The sequence below is a fragment of the Petaurus breviceps genome, unplaced genomic scaffold (assembly GCF_028583685.1).
Source record: "Petaurus breviceps papuanus isolate PSGF00001 unplaced genomic scaffold, PetGlider_PUasm1.0 91041, whole genome shotgun sequence".
NCBI classification, from domain to species: domain Eukaryota; kingdom Metazoa; phylum Chordata; class Mammalia; order Diprotodontia; family Petauridae; genus Petaurus; species Petaurus breviceps.
In genome coordinates, this window is record NW_027187400.1 from 6,687,767 (window position 1) to 6,710,131 (window position 22,365).

Here is a 22,365-nt window from a genome sequence, read left to right on the forward strand (position 1 = left end):
CTCAGAATCCATATCAAATCACAGAACACTTCTCAAAGTGAGCCCCCAAAACAAAGCTACACATCAGGGCTTATATAGCCTTCTCTTGGCTCAGAGAATGTACAACCTTTTGGACCCACTGGCCAATCAAAAAGTATCTACTGAAAAACAAGCCTCCCACCCCAGGCTTCAGGAGCACTTTAGCCTAGGGGCAGGGAAGATCTTCCAAATTTGCATTCCCATTACACCTGGGTGTACCCCTCAGGTCAGTCCTTCCTAGCCATGTGACTATGAGTCAGTCACTTCATTTCCCTGACCTTCCATCTCCTTTTCTATAGAACAGGGATAACAATACTTGGTTGTTTTGAGAAGAATACTTTAGCTGCATAAATTTAATCCACTGTTACTGTTGTAACCCCTCTGGGTTAACTACTCCTGCCCTCCCTAACTTGAATTCACAGGTTGAGTTCCCAGAAATAGCTACTCCAGGATCAAAGTACTGTGTGTCCAGACTTCTAAAATAAGGCCCTCCTGGTGTGCTTACCTCTAGACAGCTAGAGGACATGCTTAGTTTACAGCAAAGGCATTTACAGGAGTAGCATAATAAAAAGGTTTACATTAGAGCATTCCCTCCCCCTCTCTCTTCCCAAACCTGGGGCACATTCTGCCATAAATATATGCAACATTAGTAGTAAAAATGAACAATTATAGAGATCAAGCTTGAGGGCTCCGCCATCCCCACATGGGGTGTCCTGGTAGAGGGGGAAATTATATCAGTTTCATTGGGCTCCTTGGGCCTGCTCTCTGCTGGACCATGGCCTTATCATTGCCTCCAGCTTCTGGCTTGGCTGAAGTTCTTGCCCAAGATAGTGCCTGGCTTTTTTCAGGGGATGCAGAATGCTCAACCTTCACTTGATCCATCCATCCCTGCTACCTATTGTTCTATATATCTCTCCTCCCTTGCGTGGCTAAACTTCTCAAGAAGGTTGTTTACAAAGCCTCTGTTTCCTTTCTGTTCACTCTCTGATGACCTTATTCAATCTGGCTTTTGACTTTAACATTTAACTTATTCCAAAACTGCCAGTGGTCTCTTGGTCACCAGCTCCAAGGGCCTTTTCTCAGTCCTTTTTGACACTGATGATTACCACCTCCTCATTGCTGCTTCCTTTAGGTTTATAAGACATTGCTCTAGCCTGATTCTCTTATTACCTGTCTGACTTTCCTTGGTCTCCTTTGCCGTGTATTCACAGTTGTGACCACTGTGTGGATGTCCCTGGAGGCCCTGGGGACTTCTCCCGGGCTCTCTTCTCCCCTATGCTAATTTGTTTGGTGAACTCATCAGCTCCCATGGTTTCAATTATTATCTCTATGCTGACAATTCTCAGATCTGTTTCTTAAACTCTACACGTCCTCTTCCTAAACATCTCTGTGATTTTGGAGGGTACTACTAAGCTTGCTACCTACATGTCATCCTCAGCTTCTCCATATTCAATCCATTACCAAGTCCTATTCTGCCTTTACAACATCTCTTGTTTATGCCTTTGCTCCTTGCCATTACCTTGCTGAGGGTTCTTATTACCTTATACCGAGTATATTGCAATGCTTTTGGTTGGTCTATGTATCTGTCTCTTGCTATTCCAAGCCATCCTATCCTTAGCTACCAGATTCATCTTCCTAAGATCAGATCTGACCATGTCAGCCCCTTATTCAGTTCCTCCCTATGGCTTCCAGGATCAAATACAAAATCCTTTGACTTTTAAAGCCTTTCATCACCTTGTTCCTTCCTTTCTAGTCTTCTCATGCCTTACTGTCCTTCATGTATTCTGTGATCCAGGAACACTGGCCTCCTTCCCAGAGGGCAACTTCCTTCCCTAGCTGCCTATCCTGTATTTGAATGTACGTTTCTTGAGGGCAGAGGCTATCTTGCTTTTGTATTCATAGCCCCAGGGATATGAATAGTTTTGGCACATCAATGTTTTCATTTCATTTTGCCCAAAGTCACTTGGACAGTAGGTGGCAGAACTAGGGTTTACACTCAGGGCCTGCTGTTTGTACAAGCATATGAAGTGTTAGTAAGAGACAGAATCTTAGAAAATTAGCACTAAAAAGGACCTTAAATATGGTGTGTTGGAATATAGCAGTCCTAGACCTAGATCTAGAAACCAACACCCTTTTCTACAGAGGTGTTCCAGGCTCACGGGATTTCCCTTCTATCAACTGTCCACCTGCCTCTTTGCATCTTCTACCCATTACATTACCCTCTGGAATCCAGAGGGGATGGGTCTAACTCTTCTCTCCAATGACAACCCTTAAAGTGTTTGCAGATGAGGCCCTTCAGAGTCTTCCCTTCTCTAGGCTTAACATTTCCAGCTTCTCCAACTGACCTTCATCTAATAAATGTTTATCAAGTTGCATTGATTAGAATCTGCCATGATCTCAAGGCCTGTGTTCCCTGAGCCATTGTGTTTGCCTTTCTCTGCTAACTCTCAAACTTATTGATATTTTATAAAATGTGATGCTTAGAGCTAAAGATGGTATTCCAGATAGATACTGACCAGGATGAGGCATAGCAAGGCTGTTACCTTCCTAGGCCTAGACGCTCTACTTTTAAAGCAGTCTAAGGGACTCTGAGCTTTGTTTGGCTGTCAGATCACATTGTGGACTCACCTTGAACTTCCAAGTCCACTCTAACCTGGAGGTCGTTTTTAGATCTGTCTCACCATTACTTCCCCATCTTGTACTCATGAAGATGAACTCAAGTGTAATAATATCCCTTCTAGTTCTGACATCCCTTTAGGGTGTCTTAGAACAGACTCCTTCGGGCTCTGCCATCCTGTGTTCTAAGGGCCCTCCCAGTTCTGACATGTTCTAAGCCCTCTTCCAATTATAATTCTTGGTCCATAGTTTCTTCCAGCTCTAAGATTCCATATTCAGGATCTGCTATCAACTCAGTGAATCCATGAACCTTCTATGAATCTATGAACTTCTGTAGTACAGACACAGCCCTAATACAACCAGCCATGTACAAATGTACAAAAATAAATGATGGAATCACAGAATATTACAATTGAAAAGGCCCTTAAAACTCATCTTGTCTAACCCCCTACCTGAAGCAGGAGTTTCTCCTCTATATTTCTGACAAATGTCATATGGTTTCTGCTTGAATATTTCCAGTGGTGAGGAACTCACTCTCTCATCAAAGCAGTTCATCCCATTTTGGTGATGACTGTAAATTATTAGAAAGTCCTTCCTTATATGGAATGAGCCTTACTTTAACTTGTACCTGTTGGTCCCAGTTCTGTCCTCTGGAGTCAAGTAGAATATGTCTGCTCCCTCTTCAACATCGTCCCTCTTCACTTATCTGAAGACGGATTAAGCATTATGTGACTCTATATGCTTCCCCTTTAGTCTTCTCCCCTCTAGACAATATATTCCAGTTTTTTAAACTGATCTTTCTGTGGTATGTCTTCAAATCCCCATGATATCCTGGTTGGCCTCCTTTAGACAAGCCCCACTTAGCTTATCAAAGGCTTATAAAATGTGGACCCTCATAGGACCCAGTTCTTTAGATATTGTCTGATGAAGACAAAAGACAAGAGGGGCTATAACCTCTCTTTTCTGGATGCTATTATTTATTCAGGTTAAGATCACACTATTCCTTTCACTGGTTTGTCTTATTGTTTGATTCATCCTGTTTAGAATCTGCTAAAAAACAAAAGCAAAAACACAACAAAGCAAAACAAAAACAAAAAAAACTGCTGGATCTTTTTTTCACCTGAACCCCTCTGTCTGGGCCAGGGGTTCTTAACCTGGGCTCAGTGAAGCTGTCTAAAATATTTTAATAATTGCATCTCCAGACAATTGGTTTCCTTTTTTATTTTGTTTTATGTATTTAGAAACATTATCCTGAAAAGGGTACCCTAAGCTTTGTAGAATTGCTAGAGAAGTCTTTGTCACAAAAAATGGTCAAGAACCCAGTTAGCCACATCTTTCCTATTTTGTACTTGTACAATTAAGTTTTTGAGCCTAAATATAATATTTTTACATTTATCCCTGTTAAATTTCACCCTTTTTCCCCTGATTCAGTCTTTGTTCTGGCTTTTGGAGATCACTTTGGGCCCTGATTCTGTCATCCCAATCTCTCATTTCCCCCCTCCCTATCCTCTAGTTCTAGGCCATCTGCAAATCTGATCATTCTTTTTGGGGAAGTTTGATGCTTTTGTGATGTCAGTATTAACCCCTTGGCTCCTTCTAATAGAAAAGGTTTTGTTTTCTGTTGATGCTTTTAAGAAGGCCTCATGGGGGTCTTTTTTGTCCTGTTCACTAGTCAAGTGGCTTCTGCTGGTTTTCTCTAGTTAGAATTGAAACCCTTCTGGTTTCTGGGGCTTGGTAAGATATTAACACCCTTCAGTGCCATTCAAAAAACAGTCCCTGAAAGAACAGGGATTACCTGGTTTCAAAAGCCCCCTTTACTGCACTCCAGGAAGACCCTTAGGGAAGGGGGGGCACAGCAGTGCATCAACATACAGAGAAAAAACCATACAGAAGACTGCAGGAAATTCCTATTCCTCTAATGAACTACCCAGAAGCCAAGCGGCATCATTATAAAAGATTAAAAAATCTACATGAATTCTAACAACTCTGTTCCTAGCTGTGGTTTCCATGGAAATAGACTTCAGCTCAGGGAGGGGGAAAAAAGAGGTGAGGGGAGTGGTATAAGTGTTTTAAAACAATCATTGTTTTGAAAGATTTATTTTTGGGGCTGTCATAACATTAATGCTGGGTAATGTGGGATTTTTTGTGAAGTAATTTCTTGTTTTTTAAAAAATATACACCCAAGGGGGTGGATCTCTTACTACAAACCCCTGTTCAGGTAACAAAAGCCTAGGGTTTGGTTCGAGGGATAACCAGGTTCTTTTCTCTTTGTGCTGTTCATGCATATATATGCGTCTATACTGGCCTATTCATATGTGTGTGTATATTGAAAGACAGAAAGACAGACAGACAGATGGATAGATAGACAGATAATAGCTCACTCTTTTTAATCTCGACTCCCAAACTGTCACCTTTGAATGTTCCCCTTTCCTTCTAGCCTGATTGATTACTTATAGCTTTCCCACAGGCAGATGGGAATATCCATGGCCATTGCCTGGTGGTAAAGTTTGATCTGGAGGGGAGAGACCTTTCTGGCTTCAGAAGCTCCACTGTTACTGGTGAACCCACACGCCACAGGAAAAGCAAGCAGATTGGCCGATAGTGGCTGGCCGTGGTCCCTGCATGGGTGGACCCCTTTCAACAGTGGATTGTTGCAAAAAATGCTGCAACAAGCATATTTCCAAACAGCACAGGCTCATTTCAGGCAACAGCGCCTACTGACTGTTCCCTTTGTATCAGGAGTCTGTCCTTGGAGCTGGAAGGTTTTAATTGTTCAAGGGTGCTTCTTAATTGGCATTTAACCACCACTCCTCCCTGGCGATTGCCTTGGATGGGAATCTTTCAGGAAGGGTTATTGTGTCTGTCTGGAGAGCTAGTCATTGGTCCCAGGGTTCTTGAACATGGCTCCGGAGCAACAATTTGATTTCTCTGAATGTGTCAGGCACAAGCCACAACAGTACTTGAGGGTGGGGTGGATGGTGGTGTCCCTACGACCTGTTTGGGTTTCAGTATTCTGCTCTGGTCTCTTTGCCATCAGACAGTGGTCGGGCCTGGGAGGATCTCCCAGGGTCAGTTCCGTCTCCTTATGTGATTAGAAGACCCTGGATCAATCCAAGGCAGGGAAAATGACCCTGTGGTTTCTTTTGTTTTGATTCTTAAAAGAAGCTCAGCTCAGATCCCCCAAGCACATGTCCTCAGAACAAAAGCAACACATAGATGTGGATGTTACATGGGCTTTATGGGGCTGTATTTACTCCTCTTTTCCTATCCTCAAGCAAATGGCTTGGCAGAACAGATGGGGTCTCTCCATCCTCAAAGCCAAGAGAGAGGGACATTCTTAGCCCCAAAGAGGGATCATATTTCTGAAACACCACTGCTGCCCCTCTTCTTGCAGGACCTCATTTCCACAGCATCACAAATGGGTACCCCAGGGGGTATAATCTGCTGATTTAAGAGACTGCAGAAGAGGGAGAGGTCTGTGGAGACCAAGCAGCCCAAACCCAGGGCCAGGAGGATCTGAGGATATGAAGATGAAATACTGGTGACCCTGGCTAGCTGGGGGAGGAGTCAGGAGCTGTCAGCGTTGGCTGCTGTCACAAGCTTGTGGGGGCATGCTCAATGTGGTGACAGTAGGTTGCTGAAGGCTGGGAAAACTGACCAGCTGCACATTCTGTCCTAAGGGTCTAGATGTCCAGACAACCCCATTTTGAAGGGATCATGGGATTTCGAGCTAGAAGGGGCCTTAGAGATGATCTAGTCCAATCCCTCATTTTACAGATGCTTAAATTGACTGAGGTCCAGTGAGAGGAAGTCAGAGCTGCAGGGCCCTGCCTCACAGTCCATTCAGTTCACTGCCCCCCTTCCCTGAGGCCCAGAGAGGCTAAGCAATTTGTTTAAAGACACACAGCAGAGTTGGTGGCATAGTTACAATTAGAACTTGGGTCTTCTGACTTCAAATCCAGGGATCTTTCCCTGCATCACCTGAGTAAGGGCTAAGGGAACATCCTGTATCATTGAGGACTGAACAGAGAGCTTCAGTCCCAATCTGTGGCCATGATCATTACAACACTGCCCCTCTCCCCTTCCAACCAGAAACTGCTCCCAGCCCCAGTCTCACAAGTGGACCCCCACCCCATCCATGTAGTGGGACTACATTTTATGAGAAGCTGGGGCAGTGTGGAGAGAAAGGGAGGAGGAAGAATGGATGGGCAAGAGGAGAAAAAAAGAGTAGAGAAGGAAGAGGGGAAGGGAAGCATGGAAGGGTGTAAAGGGAAAGGAGATGAGGGCTGTAAGAAGGAAAAATGGAAAGGATGGAGAGACGAAGGAATGAAAAGAAGGGTGAGAAGGTTAAAGCAGACATGGTGTTGGGAAGAGAGAGATGGAGGGGGAAATGAAAAGAGGTGGGGACAGCTGAAGAGGGAAGAACCAATAAAAAGGACTGGGAAAGGACAGACTAAAGAAGGGAAGAGAGGGAGAAAATGAAAAGGGCTGGGGGAATGAAGGAAACAAGAAGGGAAAGACGGAGGGAGCAATGCAAAGAAGGAAGGGTGGGGTAAAAAAGATGGAAGAGGAGAATGAAAAGAACAGGCAGGAAAAAGGGAGAGAAGGCTGATAGAAAGGGCAGAATAAGGAAAAAATGAAAAGGGCTGCATAGTTAGGGTAGGGATGGAGTCTGGGGAGTATGGAAGGGGAAGGAAGGAAGGAGAGAATGAAAAAGGGCAGGTGGGTATGGGAAGGGCATAGGGAGAAGGGAAGGTGGGGCTGAGCTGGAGAGAGGGAGGGAAGGATGGAGGGGAGGAGTGAAAAGGAGAGCAGGTGGGTAAGGATGGAGGGGGATGAAAAGAAGGGAAGGGAAGGTGGGGGTGGGCTGGAGGAGAGGGAGGGAAGGATGGAGGGGGAGAATAAAAGGTGGGTAGGAGGGTAAAGGAGGGATGGAAGAGAGAATGAAAGAGGGGTGGGGAGGGTAAGGCAGAGACGGAGCTGGGAGGAGGGAGGGAAGGACGGAGGGGGGAGAATGAAAAAAGCAGGGCGGGGAGGGGAGGGGGCCGGCACGTGCCGCCGAGCTCAGCCAATGCGGAGCCCCGCGGGGCGGTCACGTGCCGCGGTTTGGCGCTTTTGTGCGCGCCCCGGTCTGTTGGTGCTCGGAGTGTGGCCGGGCGGCTCGGACCGAGCAGGTGGGTGCGGGGCCCCGGCGCAGTGGCGGCGGCAGCAGCGGAGGCATTGGAGGGCGGGAGAGGAGGGGTGGGCTGTGGGGCTACGGCTGAGCTGGATGGCGGCTCCGCGGAGTGGAGCGGGGCGGAGGCCGTGACGGTCTGGGGTCCGACGGGCGCTGCTTTGTGTCTGCGCCTGGCGGAGCTTCTCTCTGAGGCTTGGTGGGACTGGGGGCTCTGGGGATGCGGCGGCTGCGGCGCGGCTTGGGCGGGGTCCCGGCCCGGTAGGGGGCGCGGAAGCGGGTCGGAGGAGACAATAGGGGGCGGGGACCCTCCTCCGAGCGGGCGCGGTCCCCATTGTCCCAGCGACCCGGGGTCAGCAATCGCCCCCCGCCCCGACCCGAGACTGCGTGACTGACGGGCTGCCCGGCCTTTGTGCGGGTGCCACCAGGGCCGCGCCCACCCCTCGAGGGCTGCGACCCCCCACCCACCCGAGCCGAGGCGTTGACGGACAGCCCGCGGGGGGAGGGAACCCCACCCAGACTGAGGGACGCCCCCCAGCCCCCGCCGATGCGGGCAGCCCGGGTGGGAGATTTGGCGGGAGTGGGGGAAGGGGGGAGAAGAAGCCTGAGGAGGGCGGAGTTCCCCGGATGGGACCGTTAGCTCCGCCCCCCCCCGCCCCCTCCTTTATCTTGAAACTCCTGCGCGCGCGCGCGCTCCCGCGCTCTGGGATGAGGAGCGTTCGGGGAGATTTCGAAAAGGCGCGGGGAGGGAAAGGGGCGGGGCCACAGGGGCTGGGCGCCCGCCACGTGGTGATTGGGCGAGCCCGGCCTCCCGGGGCTAGGGCCACGCCCCTCGGCTGGGCAGGTGGCAGGGTGGCTGTTAGGCCTTCAGCTTAGCCCAGCCGGGGCGGCCTGGCACCTTCTCAGTCCCTGCTGACCCCGTTGTCCCCGAATGCAGCAAGCAGAGCTTAGCCTGGGCTCTCTCAGCCGTGGGACCCGGAGGACCTCCAACCCGAGCCGTGACGATGTCTTGGTGACCCTCGGGCGGCCCACGGGCACCAGGGGCAGCCCCTGGTCAAGCCGTAGCCCCCGGCTGCCTGCGTGCCCAAGAAACAATAGAAATTCGTTATTACGGGTTACCATCGTGGGAGCTCAGTTTTCCGCCGAGGCCTGACTCTGAGAGAGGTAGATCTCTCCTACACAATGGGTGGATTGTACCCGGAGTGCCTCAGGCGCTCTGCTTGTAACAATGCTTCTAAGGCTGGCCCTTGTCGAGTTCCTGGCTCCCCACCCCCCCACCCCCCATCCCGTGTGAGATAGTAATTTTTATTCATTTTCCAACACATTTTGGCATCTGTGTAATTTTACCCTGTACTCCTTAGAAAAATAAAAAGTTGTTTGTTTTTTTTACTTTGAATGGTTCAAGCTCAGCAAATTCCATAATTTTCTTATCGCTTCATCCCACTGTTACCAGTATTAATATTTCCTTATAGAAAATGTCATTTTATTATTATTTTTTTGCCTTTTGGAGGGCAGTTGGGGTTAAGTAAGTAACTTGCCCAGGGTTACACGGCTCGTTTTAGAAAATGTCATTTTAGCAATTATGTCATACTCTTTTGGTCTTGGAAGTATTTTATAGATTATGGTAATCTGACTTGGTAGCCAAAGATACCTTGTTTTAATTCTGTTATGGTAGTAGCCCTTTTCTCCCTGCCTAATACCTGAGTAATGTTTGCTGAGACCTTTTATACTGAAATGCATGGGGCTTTATCTTTGTACTTAAAAAAATTAATTTTCAGGGTTTTCTCCACCGTGTGGATTGTCTAGAGTACACTGCCAGTCTCTTGTCTTCTATTCACCATGGCTTCTTCTGGTATGTAATAATAAACTCACAGAAATTGAAGAAAATAAGCTTGATATTTTAGACTGAAATAGCTGAGGTCCAAATCAAGCACTGTGGCATTTAGTGGAAGCCTGATCTAACCATATATGTATTTGCCTTTGTTTGGGTAGGGGGAGGAGTTTAAACAGAAAGAAATGACGGGCTAACACTTGAATGATCTAAAAGCATATAATTCACCTACTTTGTTATTAAGGTCCTTCAAAGTAGGGCTTTGGACTTCTACAAAACATCTTGTTAATGAAAATAACTAACAATTACTGAACGCTTGACCACAAGAATTAACCCCAAAATATAGAGCTCACTGAATTCTAGAGGGGAAGAGTAAAAGGGGAATTGGATTTCGTTGTAGTGTGAAGCAAAAATGTTTTGTGGTTGGATGTTTAGGTAATAATTTATTGTCTGATAAGACTAGCATAGATTTGCTCACGCATAATTTAGTACTTAAATTGTTCGGGTTTTTAGAGGATCATAATTAGAACTTTGGCAGCTTTTCCTAAATACTCTAGAAACATAAACATCATCCTGTGTCTAGATATCCAGGTGAAAGAACTAGAGAAGCGTGCCTCTGGGCAGGCATTTGAGCTGATACTTAGTCCTCGTTCAAAAGAAGCAGTCCCAGAATTTCCCCTTTCCCCTCCAAAGAAGAAAGATCTTTCCCTGGAAGAAATTCAGAAGAAACTAGAGGCTGCAGAAGAAAGACGCAAGGTAAGCATTGTTATCATTTGTACTGGACACATCAGAACCCATTTTGAACCCTAATTAAAGGACTTCAAAAGTTCTTGTTCATCTCTTAGATTATTTGATAATGTGCCAGTTTCTTCCATTGTCTCCAAGCAGCTCTTTTAGGGAAAAGTTAAGAATCTTTTTGAGAGTTGCAACAATTTAATAAGCTCTTATCTAACCAAGTGATAACTGATATGCTTTAAGTAGTATTTGTGCTTTGAATGTGTGTATTCCCAATAGTATGGAGCAGCTAGTTGTCACGGTGGATAGAGCCTCTGCCTAGAGTCAGGAAGACCTGAGTTCAAATGTGGCCTCAGACACTAGTTGTGTGACCCTGGGCAAGTCACTTAACCCTGTTTTCTTCAGTTTCATCATCTGTAAAATGAGCTACAGAAGGACATGGCAAACCACTCTAGTATCTTTGCCAAGAAAACCCTAGGTAGGTCCATGAAGCATCAGTCATAACTGAAATGACTCAACAACAACAAAAATTCCCAGTAGTAAAGTATTTGCATTGATCTATCCATATCTTTCTTTGTGACCATCAGTATACAAGTAACTGTTGCATCTGTCCTGTGGCCACAGAATAGTGTAAAACTGGTACTTGGAAAGATCAGACCTGTGATATTCGCTTGTTCTGTTTTGAAGCAGAGAAATTGAGTTTTAAGGGACTTGCAAGGGCATCTATTAATTGGTCAAGTCATAGATAGGAGGTGTATCATAAGGCTTTCAGTTTTCCACAAACTTCTGGGTACATTAATTTGGTCCTTACAACTAGCCATGAGATACCTACCTCATGCAAGTGTGGTCAGCCAGTGTTACTCTCATTTTCCAGATGAGGAAATAAATTTCAAAGAGTTTAACCGACTGGCCTAGGGTCATACATCTACTTAATAGCAGAACTGAAGCTGAAACCTAGGCTCCCTAACTAGTAGGCCACCACTCTTTGTACTGTCCCTCTAAGCAAGCATTGTAGAACACCTATATTAGGATTCTGGTTTGGAATGAGGTATCTGCCTTCTCTTTTGTTGCCTTGTCAGGGTAGATCAAACTCATACTGAGCACAGTGATATTTTAAGAGTTGTGACTTGACTCATAGTACAAATGGATTACTATAATAATGAGCTATTATAATGCAGTTCTGTTGTAATACAACTGGATGAGTGCCTGCTATCTACTAGAAAGGCATCTGTAGTATAGTAAAAAGAGGACTGAATTTTGAATTAGAGCTACCATATTCAAATCTGAATCAACTGCTTAGAATTAGAGGTTCAGAGCTGAATTTTGCAGATGAGGAAAATGAGGCCCAGAGAGGTTGTGTCTTTCCTAAGGTTATAACTAGTGACCTTTAATAAAAGGTGACAGGATCAAATGTGTGAAACTATATATACATATATGTGTGTATGCATATATATGTACATATATATATAATGCTTTCATAATATCCAAGCACTATATAAATCTGAGTTGTTAGTAGTACTGTAGTATTGTTGTAATAATGTAGTATTGCTGAATAGGTATAAGAAACTGTCATCTGTAGTACTGGATTCTATAAACTAACATAGGCTCTAAGGCTGGGAATGGCCTAGGAGGGAATAACTGAATGTTGTTTCTCTTAGAACAGAGCAAAGTAGAAATCGTCCTGGCCCAGGGATGGGGAATCTTCAGCCTAAAGGCCACATGTAGCTCTCTAGGTCCTCAAGTTCGGCCCTTTGACTGAATCCAAACTTCACAGAACAAATCCCCTGAATAAAAGGATTTGTTCTGTAAAACTTGGACTCAGTCAAAGGGTTACATTTGAGTATCTAGAGAGCCACATGTGGCCTTGAGGCCACAAGTTCCCCACTCCTGTCCTGGCCCATACCAAGCTGGAAAGTGACTTGAATTTGTGTAGGAGTGTTCTTAGTTGTCAACAGGTCTATTTTTCTGCAGTATTTAGGTATTAATGCCAAAAACCAGAGCCTTTAACAATAAAACTCAATATCCCATTTCATTTTTTAAAAAACACAAAACTATATTCCTCTGTATTTACATGGTACTTGATTCTAAAATGTTTTTTTTTTTTTTAAATGTGATCATAGTTTTAGGACTAGAACTTTAGAGGTCATCTATTCTAATATTTTTTTCTCATTTGATTATCACAACCTTATGGGATAAGATCTCAAGGAGGTGAAATGACTCACTTGGGTCACCTAACCAAAGCTGCTTCTTGAGCCCAGGTTTTCATTACTCTGTGGAGCCCAGCTTCAAGCAATTCCCTTAACAAGTAATTTGACAAAAACACTTGTGACCAAACATAGGCATTTTTCTGGTATAAATAAATGTTGACTGTTTCTCCCATCCACTACCTCCCCCCCCACCCCACATCTGCACCTAATATCTAAAAGATTTTACCTCAGAGATTTTACCTCATTCTTTAGTAGCCAAAATTAAGCCGATGACTTGAGAAGTGTTGAAGAGAACCTTGTCTCTGCCTTTTTACCAACCCTTTTGTGTCTGTTTTAATTGACTTACCCAGCCAATTTCAGAGTTCATGGTTGGTGTACCTGACTCTCTTTCAGTCTCATGAAGCTGAAGTCTTGAAGCAGCTAGCTGAGAAGCGGGAGCATGAGAAGGAGGTGCTTCAGAAAGCAATTGAAGAAAATAACAACTTCAGTAAAATGGCGGAAGAAAAACTGACCCACAAAATGGAAGCTAACAAAGAGAACCGAGAGGCACAAATGGCTGCTAAGCTGGAACGCTTGCGGGAGAAGGTAGGTCTGGGCCCAAAACTGCTCTGAGGTAGTGATGACATGATATGACTATGCACACGGAAAATGTGTGTGTTGGGATGATCGGGTTTTGCCCCCTCATTTGGTGGAAGGAGGAGGTAGATGACCATCTGTAGCTTGTGGGGTTCATCTCAGAGGTGGCTTCTGCAAAACCCTTCTTTTTGTTTGAGTTTAAAGAACAGAAGGAGTCTGTCACTTGTGTGTGATTGCACACTGGCAGGAGGGAGCTTAGGTGTTATGAATGCATGCATGCAAGTGACCTGAGGCAGGAAGACCCTGTCCAGCCCAGCTGGTGGGTGTGGGGTATCCAGTCTGCAGGCAGCCCTTTCATGGGCCGTGTGTGTGTGTGTGTGTGCATGTGCATGTGCTCTGCCTTGTCTTCTCCAGGACAAGCACATGGAGGAGGTGCGGAAGAACAGAGAGTCCAAAGACCCGGCTGATGAGAATGGAGCTGACTAGCTGGCCAAGAGCTGGCTTCTCCCCCTCCCGAGCATCCAAAGACTGAACTGGCCAGTGTCGCTTTTATTTTATTCCTCCTGACAAATATTCTAGAAACTGAAGTAGAGCTGCGTAGGTAGATCTGAACCGTACAGATGTTGTTTGGGGGCCAAAGGGGGAGAAACTACAAGTGTTTTGCTCTTTTTCTAAAGTGTTGAAGTCTTTCTAACGTAGCTATTTTTCTTGTTGCATCTTTTCTATTCCAGTATGCTCGGTGCTGGGTTAATGGCTAGTACTGTATTGGCTCTGTGAAAACATGTTTGTGAAAGGAATCTGTAGTATGCTTCTTTCCAACTGTTAGATGCTGAATATAAATGTCTGTTCACTTTTGAAACCTGACCTTTGTCCCGGTCTTTCCAGATACTACTGTACTTGAATGGTTAATAAAACTGCACAGTGCTGTTATGGCAGTGAGTTCTTTCTACCCAGGTTTTAACCACTTCATCTGAATAGACCTGCCCAGTTTAAATTGAATCCCAAAGTTGCTCTGGGTTGGTAGAATGACTTAGTGTGGACTGCAGCATTATCTATGCCCTTTTTCTTCAGAGCTCGTTCTGGAGTTGTCCATCTTCTACAATAATAGCTTTGTTTTGACGCCTCAGCCCAGATCAGCTGTTACTAGGCTTTCGGATGTTTATTCACACACAATCATTTTCTGTTTTTGTGTCCCTGTTTAATTCAGATGAAAATCACAATTGGTACTGTAACATTTGGAGGCCGTAACATAGAGCAAGGGTGTGATAATTTATTATTTACCTCCTGAGGCTGCTCTTGAGGTGGAGGCATGTTGTAACTTTATCTCTCTGGTTCTCAGCAACTCACTAATACAACGAAGGGGACTGAACTAGGTGATCTCTGAGGACTCTTCCAGCTCTCAGTCCTATGACCTTTTCTGCCATTTGGTGTATACCAAGAGAAAAATAAAAATATTAGTAGAATCCTATTGTATTATACCTTACTAGGCTCTGTATTGCAATGATTAACCAAGAAAGGAAAATTCCCTTTGTTTTTCATATCTTCATAGTTGGAAGATACCTTAGTAGTGTATCTAACCCAACCCAAGCCCCAAAAAAATACTTTCAAGACTGTCCTCTCGGAATGGTTATCTAGCCTTTGCTTGAAGACTTCCAGGGAGGGATCACCCGAAGGTAGTGACTTGAGTGATTGGGATGGCAGTGATTTGATCTTTGGACCCTAGAGCAAGTTTTCTTAACCTTTTCTGAGGCATGGACCCCTTTGGCAGTTTGATGAAGCCTAGGGAGCACTATGGTTAATGTATAAAATAAAACATAGGTTTATAAAGAAAACCAATTGTATTGAAATAAGTTATCAGAATATTTTCCTTTTAAAAAAATCATGGAGCTCTGGTTCAGAATTCCTACCACAGAGGCTGTAAAACTCAATTACCAGAAGCATCATATCTCAGTTAAGAGAAATTTTTGGCAAGTGGCTTCAAACATTTAGGAAAGAGAGCTCTGATTACAATAAAGCTATCTACTCAGAGCTGAGATCTCTGGGTAAAAAGACCTTTGAGTGTTTAAAAGCCAAGAATCTATCATAAAAACAGATTTGTAGGAATAAATGGTGAAGATCTTATTAGAGATCATGATATTTCAAGTAGAGTAATCAATGGAATTTTATAAAGCTTAGCTGTCATTTTGTTTTTTGTTTACTTGATTTATTTTCAGTGAGATGATTATGATCATAAAATATGATTAATATGGTTTTAGATTTATGTTAAGTCATGATGAACAATTAATTTAAAGAAAGTTTGATGGCAAAGAGATAATAAGGAAGGAGAACCCCAAGCCTGGGAGTTAGGGACATAGATACTAGTCCTAGCTCTGCCACCGATTAGTTTTGTGATCATAAGTGTCACTGTACTTTTCTGACCCGTGGAGTTCTCATCTTTAAGATGAGACAGTCATATTAACTAAATAATTTTAAAGGTCCCTTCCAGCTCTGACATTTTATGGTCTGTGTGCAGCCAAGGCCTCAAACAGGAAAAGTCCAGGGGGAACAAAATGTTACTTGTAACTTAGAGTCTTGGCAGGGCAGGGAGCAAAAAGCAGTAAAACCAGGTAAGGCTTCTGGGGGCTTCGGGAGATGATGTGAATTGCATCCTGGGAAGAAGAATGGCAAGTAAAGCAATTCAGAGGTCAAACGTAGGGTCTGGGACAGAAAGAACTGGTGGGGGGGTGGGGGGGCTGAGCTTGTGTGGAAGTAAAGGATGCAAAGGAGGAACCGAGGCCTGAAGAGGGACAAAGCTGGGGAGCCAAGCAAGCTGCAGACCAGCTGATTGGGGAACGGTCTCAACAATAACAAATGCAACAACTTTATCAATCTCCTGCTTTGGGCACAGCACTGTATTGTGCTGGGAGAAAAACAGAAGCAGCAGAAACTCAGACCCTTGCGTTGGAATGGACAGTCGGGCAGAAAGGAGAAAATCACCTCCCCATCACACATGGAGGCAAACCAGGAAGCACCTTAGAGCACACTCAGGGTTTGTCAGGGAAAGCTTAGCACTTTCTAGAATTTAGTGCCAGGAAGGACTTTGAGAAATCCAAAAGCATCATTATCTGAAAAAATGGAAGCCTAGAGAAGAGAGGAATTTGCCCAAGGTTACATAATAAGGAGCAAAATCCAAACTTTAACCTCACTCTTCTGAAACCAAGTACAGGGGTCTTTGAATTAAACCACCTTCTCTTGGATGAATCTCAAGATTTCTTTTTAATCAAATGCAACTATCTCTACCTTAGCCTGTAGGATACTTATTGTCCCCATTTCATTGGTTTGGGCTTAATAGTTCAAAGTGGTTGGTGCATAAAAATAGAATGACCAACAGCTTACTAGGTGAGAAGGGTCCAGAGAACCTGGAGGAAGCCCTATGTCATTTTTTTTTTTAAAGATAGCAAGATGCCATTTTGTGCTGAAAACAGCATATCTATGATCTTAAGCGTAAATCCTAAGAGCTCTGGCCCTGGTCCCCCCCTTCTAGGAGCTCACAATCCAGTTGGGAAGCTAGAAGAGGCAACTGCAGGATTTTCAGGGCTTTTGTCCCAGCTCTGTGAAGGAAGTTAGTGTAAGTATCCTTTACAGACGAGGAAACAGGCTCAGAGACAGAGCATTGAAATTCTGGTCTCAGAATTTGGTCCAGAGTCTGAGTGGAAATTTTTTTCTTTGTGTATATTAGTGATCTGTATCTAGAGCAATATTTTCTCAGACTTAATCCACATGATGGCATTTCACCAGTTTTTTCCTGTTGGCAGAGATTATGTGATCTTGTAAAGGAAAATAGGAGCTTATTTAGCATAGTGTTCTAGACCTGTGAGCTCACTGGCAGAACACAGTACTCTACTAATTCAGATTAGCTCTGCTTTATCCCCAGAGCTGCCTTCGGCACTGAGAGGTGGCTTTCGTCACCCATGCATCCACAGCTAGTATGTATTGGGTAGGACTTGAACCCAGCTTTTCCTAACTCAGACCTACTCGATCCAGTGTGTCAAGCTGCCTCTCATACATCATAAGACATTTAATAAATGTTAATTTAGTTGAACATATACACAGAAATAACATGTTGCTGTGTATGGAAGTGCCAGATGACTTGTAAGAAGACATCAGGGGAGAGAGTGTTCACCAGTCAGGGAAGGCTTCCTGGAGGAGAGGTAGGAGCTGAGTTGGGCATCTCTGGATAGAAGGGCAAGACTTGGCTAAGTTGAAAGGGTCAAGTGAGGCACTGAGGTGGGGATGCATGCAGCAGGCGGAGAGATGCTTGGGCCAAAGCTGTAGGCTTACACAGGGCTATAATGGTAGATAAATAGGAAGGTGGATAGTGGGAAGAACTCGAGGAAGGAGGTGGCTCCTGTCAGAGATCAGAGGGCAAGTACAGAGGAGGTAAGGTAGTATAGGGAGAGGGGAAGGGAGGGTGGATAGATGCCAGGCCTGGGGGGAGGGGGGGGCAGTGTCCAAGAGACTGACAGGCTACTGATGGAAACCAGAACTGCTGAAGGGAAGAGAGAGGAGTGTGTCTCCTTGTCCTCCCTCTTCCCGAAGCTGCTCCTTCAAGGTTTGGGTTGGCCCCAGGAGATCCAAGAGCAGAGAGCTCCTGTGGCCCATGGGAGGTCTCCAGAGCTTGTTAGAAAGCTCTTAGGCGCCATCTCACACCACCCTTAGAAATAGCTACTTCAGCAAAGCCAAGAACATTAGAACCACCAGGGACCCTGGAGGGAACCTAGTCCAGCCCTTTTATTTGATGGAAGGAGACTGAGGCCCAGGGAGGTTACATAGCAAGGCAGCACCAATAGTGGAACTAGACCCTGGGTTTCCTGATTCGCAGTGATATTCCTGTTCTCCTACATTACCCTGCCCCTGGTTGAGGCGGGGGAGGGGGGGCGGGCAGCAAGCAAGAACCATGCAACCTTTCCTTTTTCTCTTGGTTCTGTGACACTCATACAGGCCTGAGCTATGTCTTCTCCCTGCTAGGGAACTTGTCTTGATTCCCCTTTGATAATCCCTCACATGGTCTGAACACAAAGACCCTTAGCAAATGCTTGCCGAATAAGCTGATGATTGGGCAAGGAAACAGCTCTTTCTGGCTGCCTCCTTTATCTCTTCATGGGTATTTATGTTCTGCATATCAGGTGACCGACCTTCACATGGTGCTTTAACAGTACCAGAGGGTTTTCATGTGCCTTCTCATTCCTCCTTCAAACATTCCTGGGAGGGAAGGAAGGAGGTAGGGTGTTATTCCCATTTTATAGGTGAGGAAGCTGAGTCTCAGAGTAGTGCAGTGGCTTGCCCCAGATCCCATTAGGTGGTCAGCTCAGGTCTTCTGATTCATAGGCTCTTATCATTTGAGAGGCCCGTCTCACACAACCCCTTTGTTTTAGATTCCTCATCTGGTAAACTACTCTGACAAGAACCCTCTAGGAACTATGCCCATAGGAAAATCAATCTGGCAGGTTTTTTTTTTCATTTTGACTCAGAAATTAAATTTAAATCATATGTAGATAAGGTTCAGATAACATAATGGAAAGGACTTTGAAATGAAGTAGACTTAGCAGGAAAGGCTTCTAACTTTGAAATAATTTGGGTTTCCTTTGTCATTGCTTTAGAGCTAGAAGAGACCTTAGAGGTCATTAAATCCAACCCCCCTCCCCATTTTAAAGAGGAGGAAACTTGAGGCCCAGGAAATTTATGTGACTTCCCCAAGTTCACACAGTATGTCTGAGATCAGTTTTGAACTCTGGTCTTTCTGATTCTAGATTTAGCATCTGTCTACTGAACCAGGGTAGTCGAAAGATCTGAGTTTGTATCCTGTCACTTTTAACACTTGTGTTACCTTGGATCACTGTTTCTCATCTAAAGCAAAGTGACTGGATCAGATGATTTCTAAGGCCTTTTCATACACCAAAATAATAATCATCACAGGCATAAATGTATTCATAAGGTGCCTGTGAGAAAACAACCACCAGGGGGAGCAGAAATGCTCTCGGTTAAGAAAAACTAAGGCTTTTAATGGCCCACTCTCATTTCCTGTGGTTTCAGCCTTTTGTCATCTATTCTCTGTTTGAAGGGACGATCTTGAGAGCAAGGAGAAATAATATGCTTTGGTTGGGCAAGATACTGACCAAGTCAGACATGTTTGAAGCATGTCTGATGTCAGGATGGAGGAAGCCCAGATTGGTTTATTTTTTTTTTAAACACTAAGTATTCATTTGTTTCTATGATGTAGATGTAGTGGAAAGGTCAGTGGACTGGGATCCTTGGGTTCAAAGTCTGGCTGTGGCAATGGATGTATAACCATGGGTGACCTGGCAAGGTGTACAAATGCACAGACTTCTTGACAAGTACAAAGTGACCTTCTGATGCTCAGTCCTCAGAACCCTGGGGACACTGTGTTGTTCACATCAGGGTACCTACCAGAGAGGATTTTATTGGAACAGAGCCCAAAGCAGGATGTCAGCCCTTTTGCTGAGGGACACACAGAGCTAATGCTTTCCCCTTTTGATTGATCTGGCAGACCCCTCTTTAGAAAATTATCAGAGCATGATTCTGCTCGGATTGTGGGATGGGAGTGGGGGTGGGGAGGGGACAGGTACCACTGCATGGTGGCACCTGGTGCTCAGGTTGGAAACTATTAACCAAACCTGTTGGGTAGGCCTGGGCATGTTTGGGGTTTATTAAGCCAGGCATCAGGAGGGAAAAGCAGGAGGAATGTGGAACAGAACATGCTGCCTTCCAAAGGTGTGGGAAGTCTGTGTAATGTCACTGGCCATATAACCCTCCCTTCACTGGCATGAATTGGGAGAGAACTGAATTGATCAGTAGTAGCCTAAAAGACCCTGTTTTTGAAAGTTTAAGTAGTTGTTCCCCGGACTAGGGAAAACAGAGTAAACAGCTGAAATGAATGTTGTGTTTTCTTACCCAGGGCTGGAGCTGTTGGAAGTGTGACTCAGCATATTAATGAGACCAAGTGGCTGAGTTCAGAGGATGGGCTTGGGAGGAATCCACTGGCTGGAGGAGGTTCTCCTTGGGGGATTGAATGGTGGAAGGGCACCATGTGTCAGCCTCTTGTGGCTGGGCCAGTGTGGTTTCTAGTCCTGAAGCCAAAAGCACTGTGTCCACGGGGTAGCTAGTTGAATGAAGGAGCAAAGGCTTTTTTAGAAATTCAGACCAGTTTCTCTATGATATTCTGTGGGGGTGTGGGGGTATTTGTTCCTTGATAGATAAAACTCCTTTAGAAGCTCTGGGCTTTATCTTTTTTCACTTTGTGCTGCAGAGGATTGAGGGTAACATAGTGTTCACCAATTCGGAGTGTAATAGGCCACTACTGTGCTATAAGAAGTGACAAATATTTGAACGATGAGGCAAAGTGAGATCAGCCCTATTAAGTCATAATGAAGACAAGAAAAGTTTAAGTAGTAGATTCAGAAGGGAACACAGACTAAGTTGTCATTTTGTTAAAAATTGTATTGTACCAGAAAAGCAACATGAAAGAAGTCATCAGAGGAATGTAGGACCAAACAAAAAGATGGGTCAGCCACAGAGTGTAAACAAGGAATGACCACTGGAACAGCCTGCAAGATCCATCAGTAGGCACCCAATGTAAAGTGAGCTAGAGGAAGACACCTGGCATGTGGAGTTGGAGCCCCTAGGGCTGATTTGTTGGGGAAACATGGACAAGAATCACACAGGATGAACAGGCCTGGATGGGTTGCTGTTTGTATGATTGCAGAGAATACCTACTTTGAGGAGATCATAGATCCCTGGAAGTATTAAAGCATCAAAGTTTTACTATTTTCTAATCGTAAAAGTATAAATAGTTCACATTTAAGGTATTATTTGAAGATTTACTCCATTTTTAAAACTTATGTGTGTTTGTTGAATATTCCACAAGGAGAGAAGAGTGCAAAAACCCTTCCTTCCAAGGCTGCCCACCCATCTCCAGTGTTTATGCTATGTGTCTTTTCCTCCCTTGGGTTCACAGCCCAGCTTCAGGGGCCTTCTCTGCACCCTTAGAGGAACCCTAACAGGTTGGGTTTGGGGAGAGTTAGAGATGAATGCATTCTGACTCTGACCCACGTCATTCAAGAAGGTGTAGGGACCCCTTTCCCCAGCCTCCTTTGGGGCCCTAAGCAGCCCACTCTCATGACTCATCCTCCTAGGCAGAGGCCAGGTGCTCCCTCTTGTAGTTACTTTACATAAATATTTTTCTTTGCTGATGGAGTATGGTATGTTTCATGCAAGTCAACAAACATTAATTGCCTCCCAAATGTAGGCCCCTGTGCTCAGAGCTCAGGAAGCAGGGAAGGAAATCAACACAGCCCCTTTCTTAAAGAAACTTGCAGTCTCCTGAGGGAGGATGTACACATCATGAGTTTAGATAAGGCAAAACCTGATGTAGCAAAGGAGAGAACTAGATAATCACTTTCTGCCAGGGGAAATCAGTCTCCTTGTTGCCTATTAATGGATTTCATTCACTGCTCCAAAGGGTTTAATTTAATTTGGATTAACTAGAAAGTTTAAAAAAAAGATCTGCAATGTAACATCAGAGAGAGGGAGTCAAGGATCAGGGGCACATTATGCCTTCTTAGGATCATAAAATTAAAGCTGAAGGGAGCTCAGAAGTCATCTAGTCCAACTCCCTCATTTTATGGATGAAGAAACAGAGGCCCAGAGAAGTTAAGCAACTTGCTCAAAGACCCACAAGTTGAAAATGGTAGAGTCAGGATTTGAACCCTAGTCCTCTGATGCTGGATTTCTTGGAAAAATTGTTCTTCTTCCCTGGGTATTTCTGGGGGGGGGGGGAGAACTTGGAAGGCACAGACTGCAGCTTCTCTGTCTATGTATTCTCTTCTAGAATCTGCTCCTTCAGTTCTTGGCCAACTTGAGACAGTAGCACTTCAAGAATGTCTTGGATGGAAGGGAGAGTCAGGTTAGGTGATGAGGCAAGGGGGGAGGTACTGTAGATTTGACTGAGGTCATTATCCCCTCAAAATGAAGTGTGGTAACAGACCATACTTCAGAGATAGACTCTTTAATCCTCCATTGTTCAGGCCTCTGTACGGCATTTAATTCCACTGTCTCAGAATCTCATTGCCAGCCCTTTGAGAAGGATGGAAATTTCCACCTGGAAGCCAAAGGGATGACCGAGTTTCAGGGATGTGGAGAAGAAAACACAG

General features: G+C 44.8%; 1 protein-coding gene across 3 annotated transcripts; it reads left to right on the forward strand.

Annotated features, from left to right (window-relative positions):
- The first annotated feature begins 7,680 nt into the window (after positions 1 to 7,680).
- Positions 7,681 to 14,086, forward strand: STMN1 (stathmin 1). 3 transcript variants are annotated; one of them, XR_011166612.1, is made up of 6 exons: positions 7,681 to 7,808; positions 9,586 to 9,659; positions 10,222 to 10,394; positions 12,974 to 13,165; positions 13,571 to 13,733; positions 13,801 to 14,086. XR_011166612.1 is itself a non-coding variant. In XM_069079275.1 (5 exons), exons 2-5 carry the CDS (start codon positions 9,647 to 9,649, stop codon positions 13,640 to 13,642), a joined length of 450 nt encoding a protein of 149 aa, XP_068935376.1. In that variant the 5' UTR covers positions 7,681 to 7,808; positions 9,586 to 9,646; the 3' UTR covers positions 13,643 to 14,086. The 3 variants fall into 3 exon arrangements, 2 of the variants coding, with proteins under 2 accessions (XP_068935376.1, XP_068935378.1); XM_069079275.1 differs by having other exon boundaries at positions 13,571 to 14,086; XM_069079277.1 differs by lacking the exon at positions 7,681 to 7,808 and adding an exon at positions 8,788 to 8,971 and having other exon boundaries at positions 13,571 to 14,086.
- Positions 14,087 to 22,365: the final 8,279 nt, after the last annotated feature.

Excerpts from the sequence above, each read along its gene's own strand:
- STMN1 (XM_069079275.1), top strand. Across the intron at positions 10,395-12,973 it reads CTGCAGAAGAAAGACGCAAG|TCTCATGAAGCTGAAGTCTT; the intron begins GTAAGCATTGTT and ends ACTCTCTTTCAG. Across the intron at positions 13,166-13,570 it reads TGGAACGCTTGCGGGAGAAG|GACAAGCACATGGAGGAGGT; the intron begins GTAGGTCTGGGC and ends TGTCTTCTCCAG.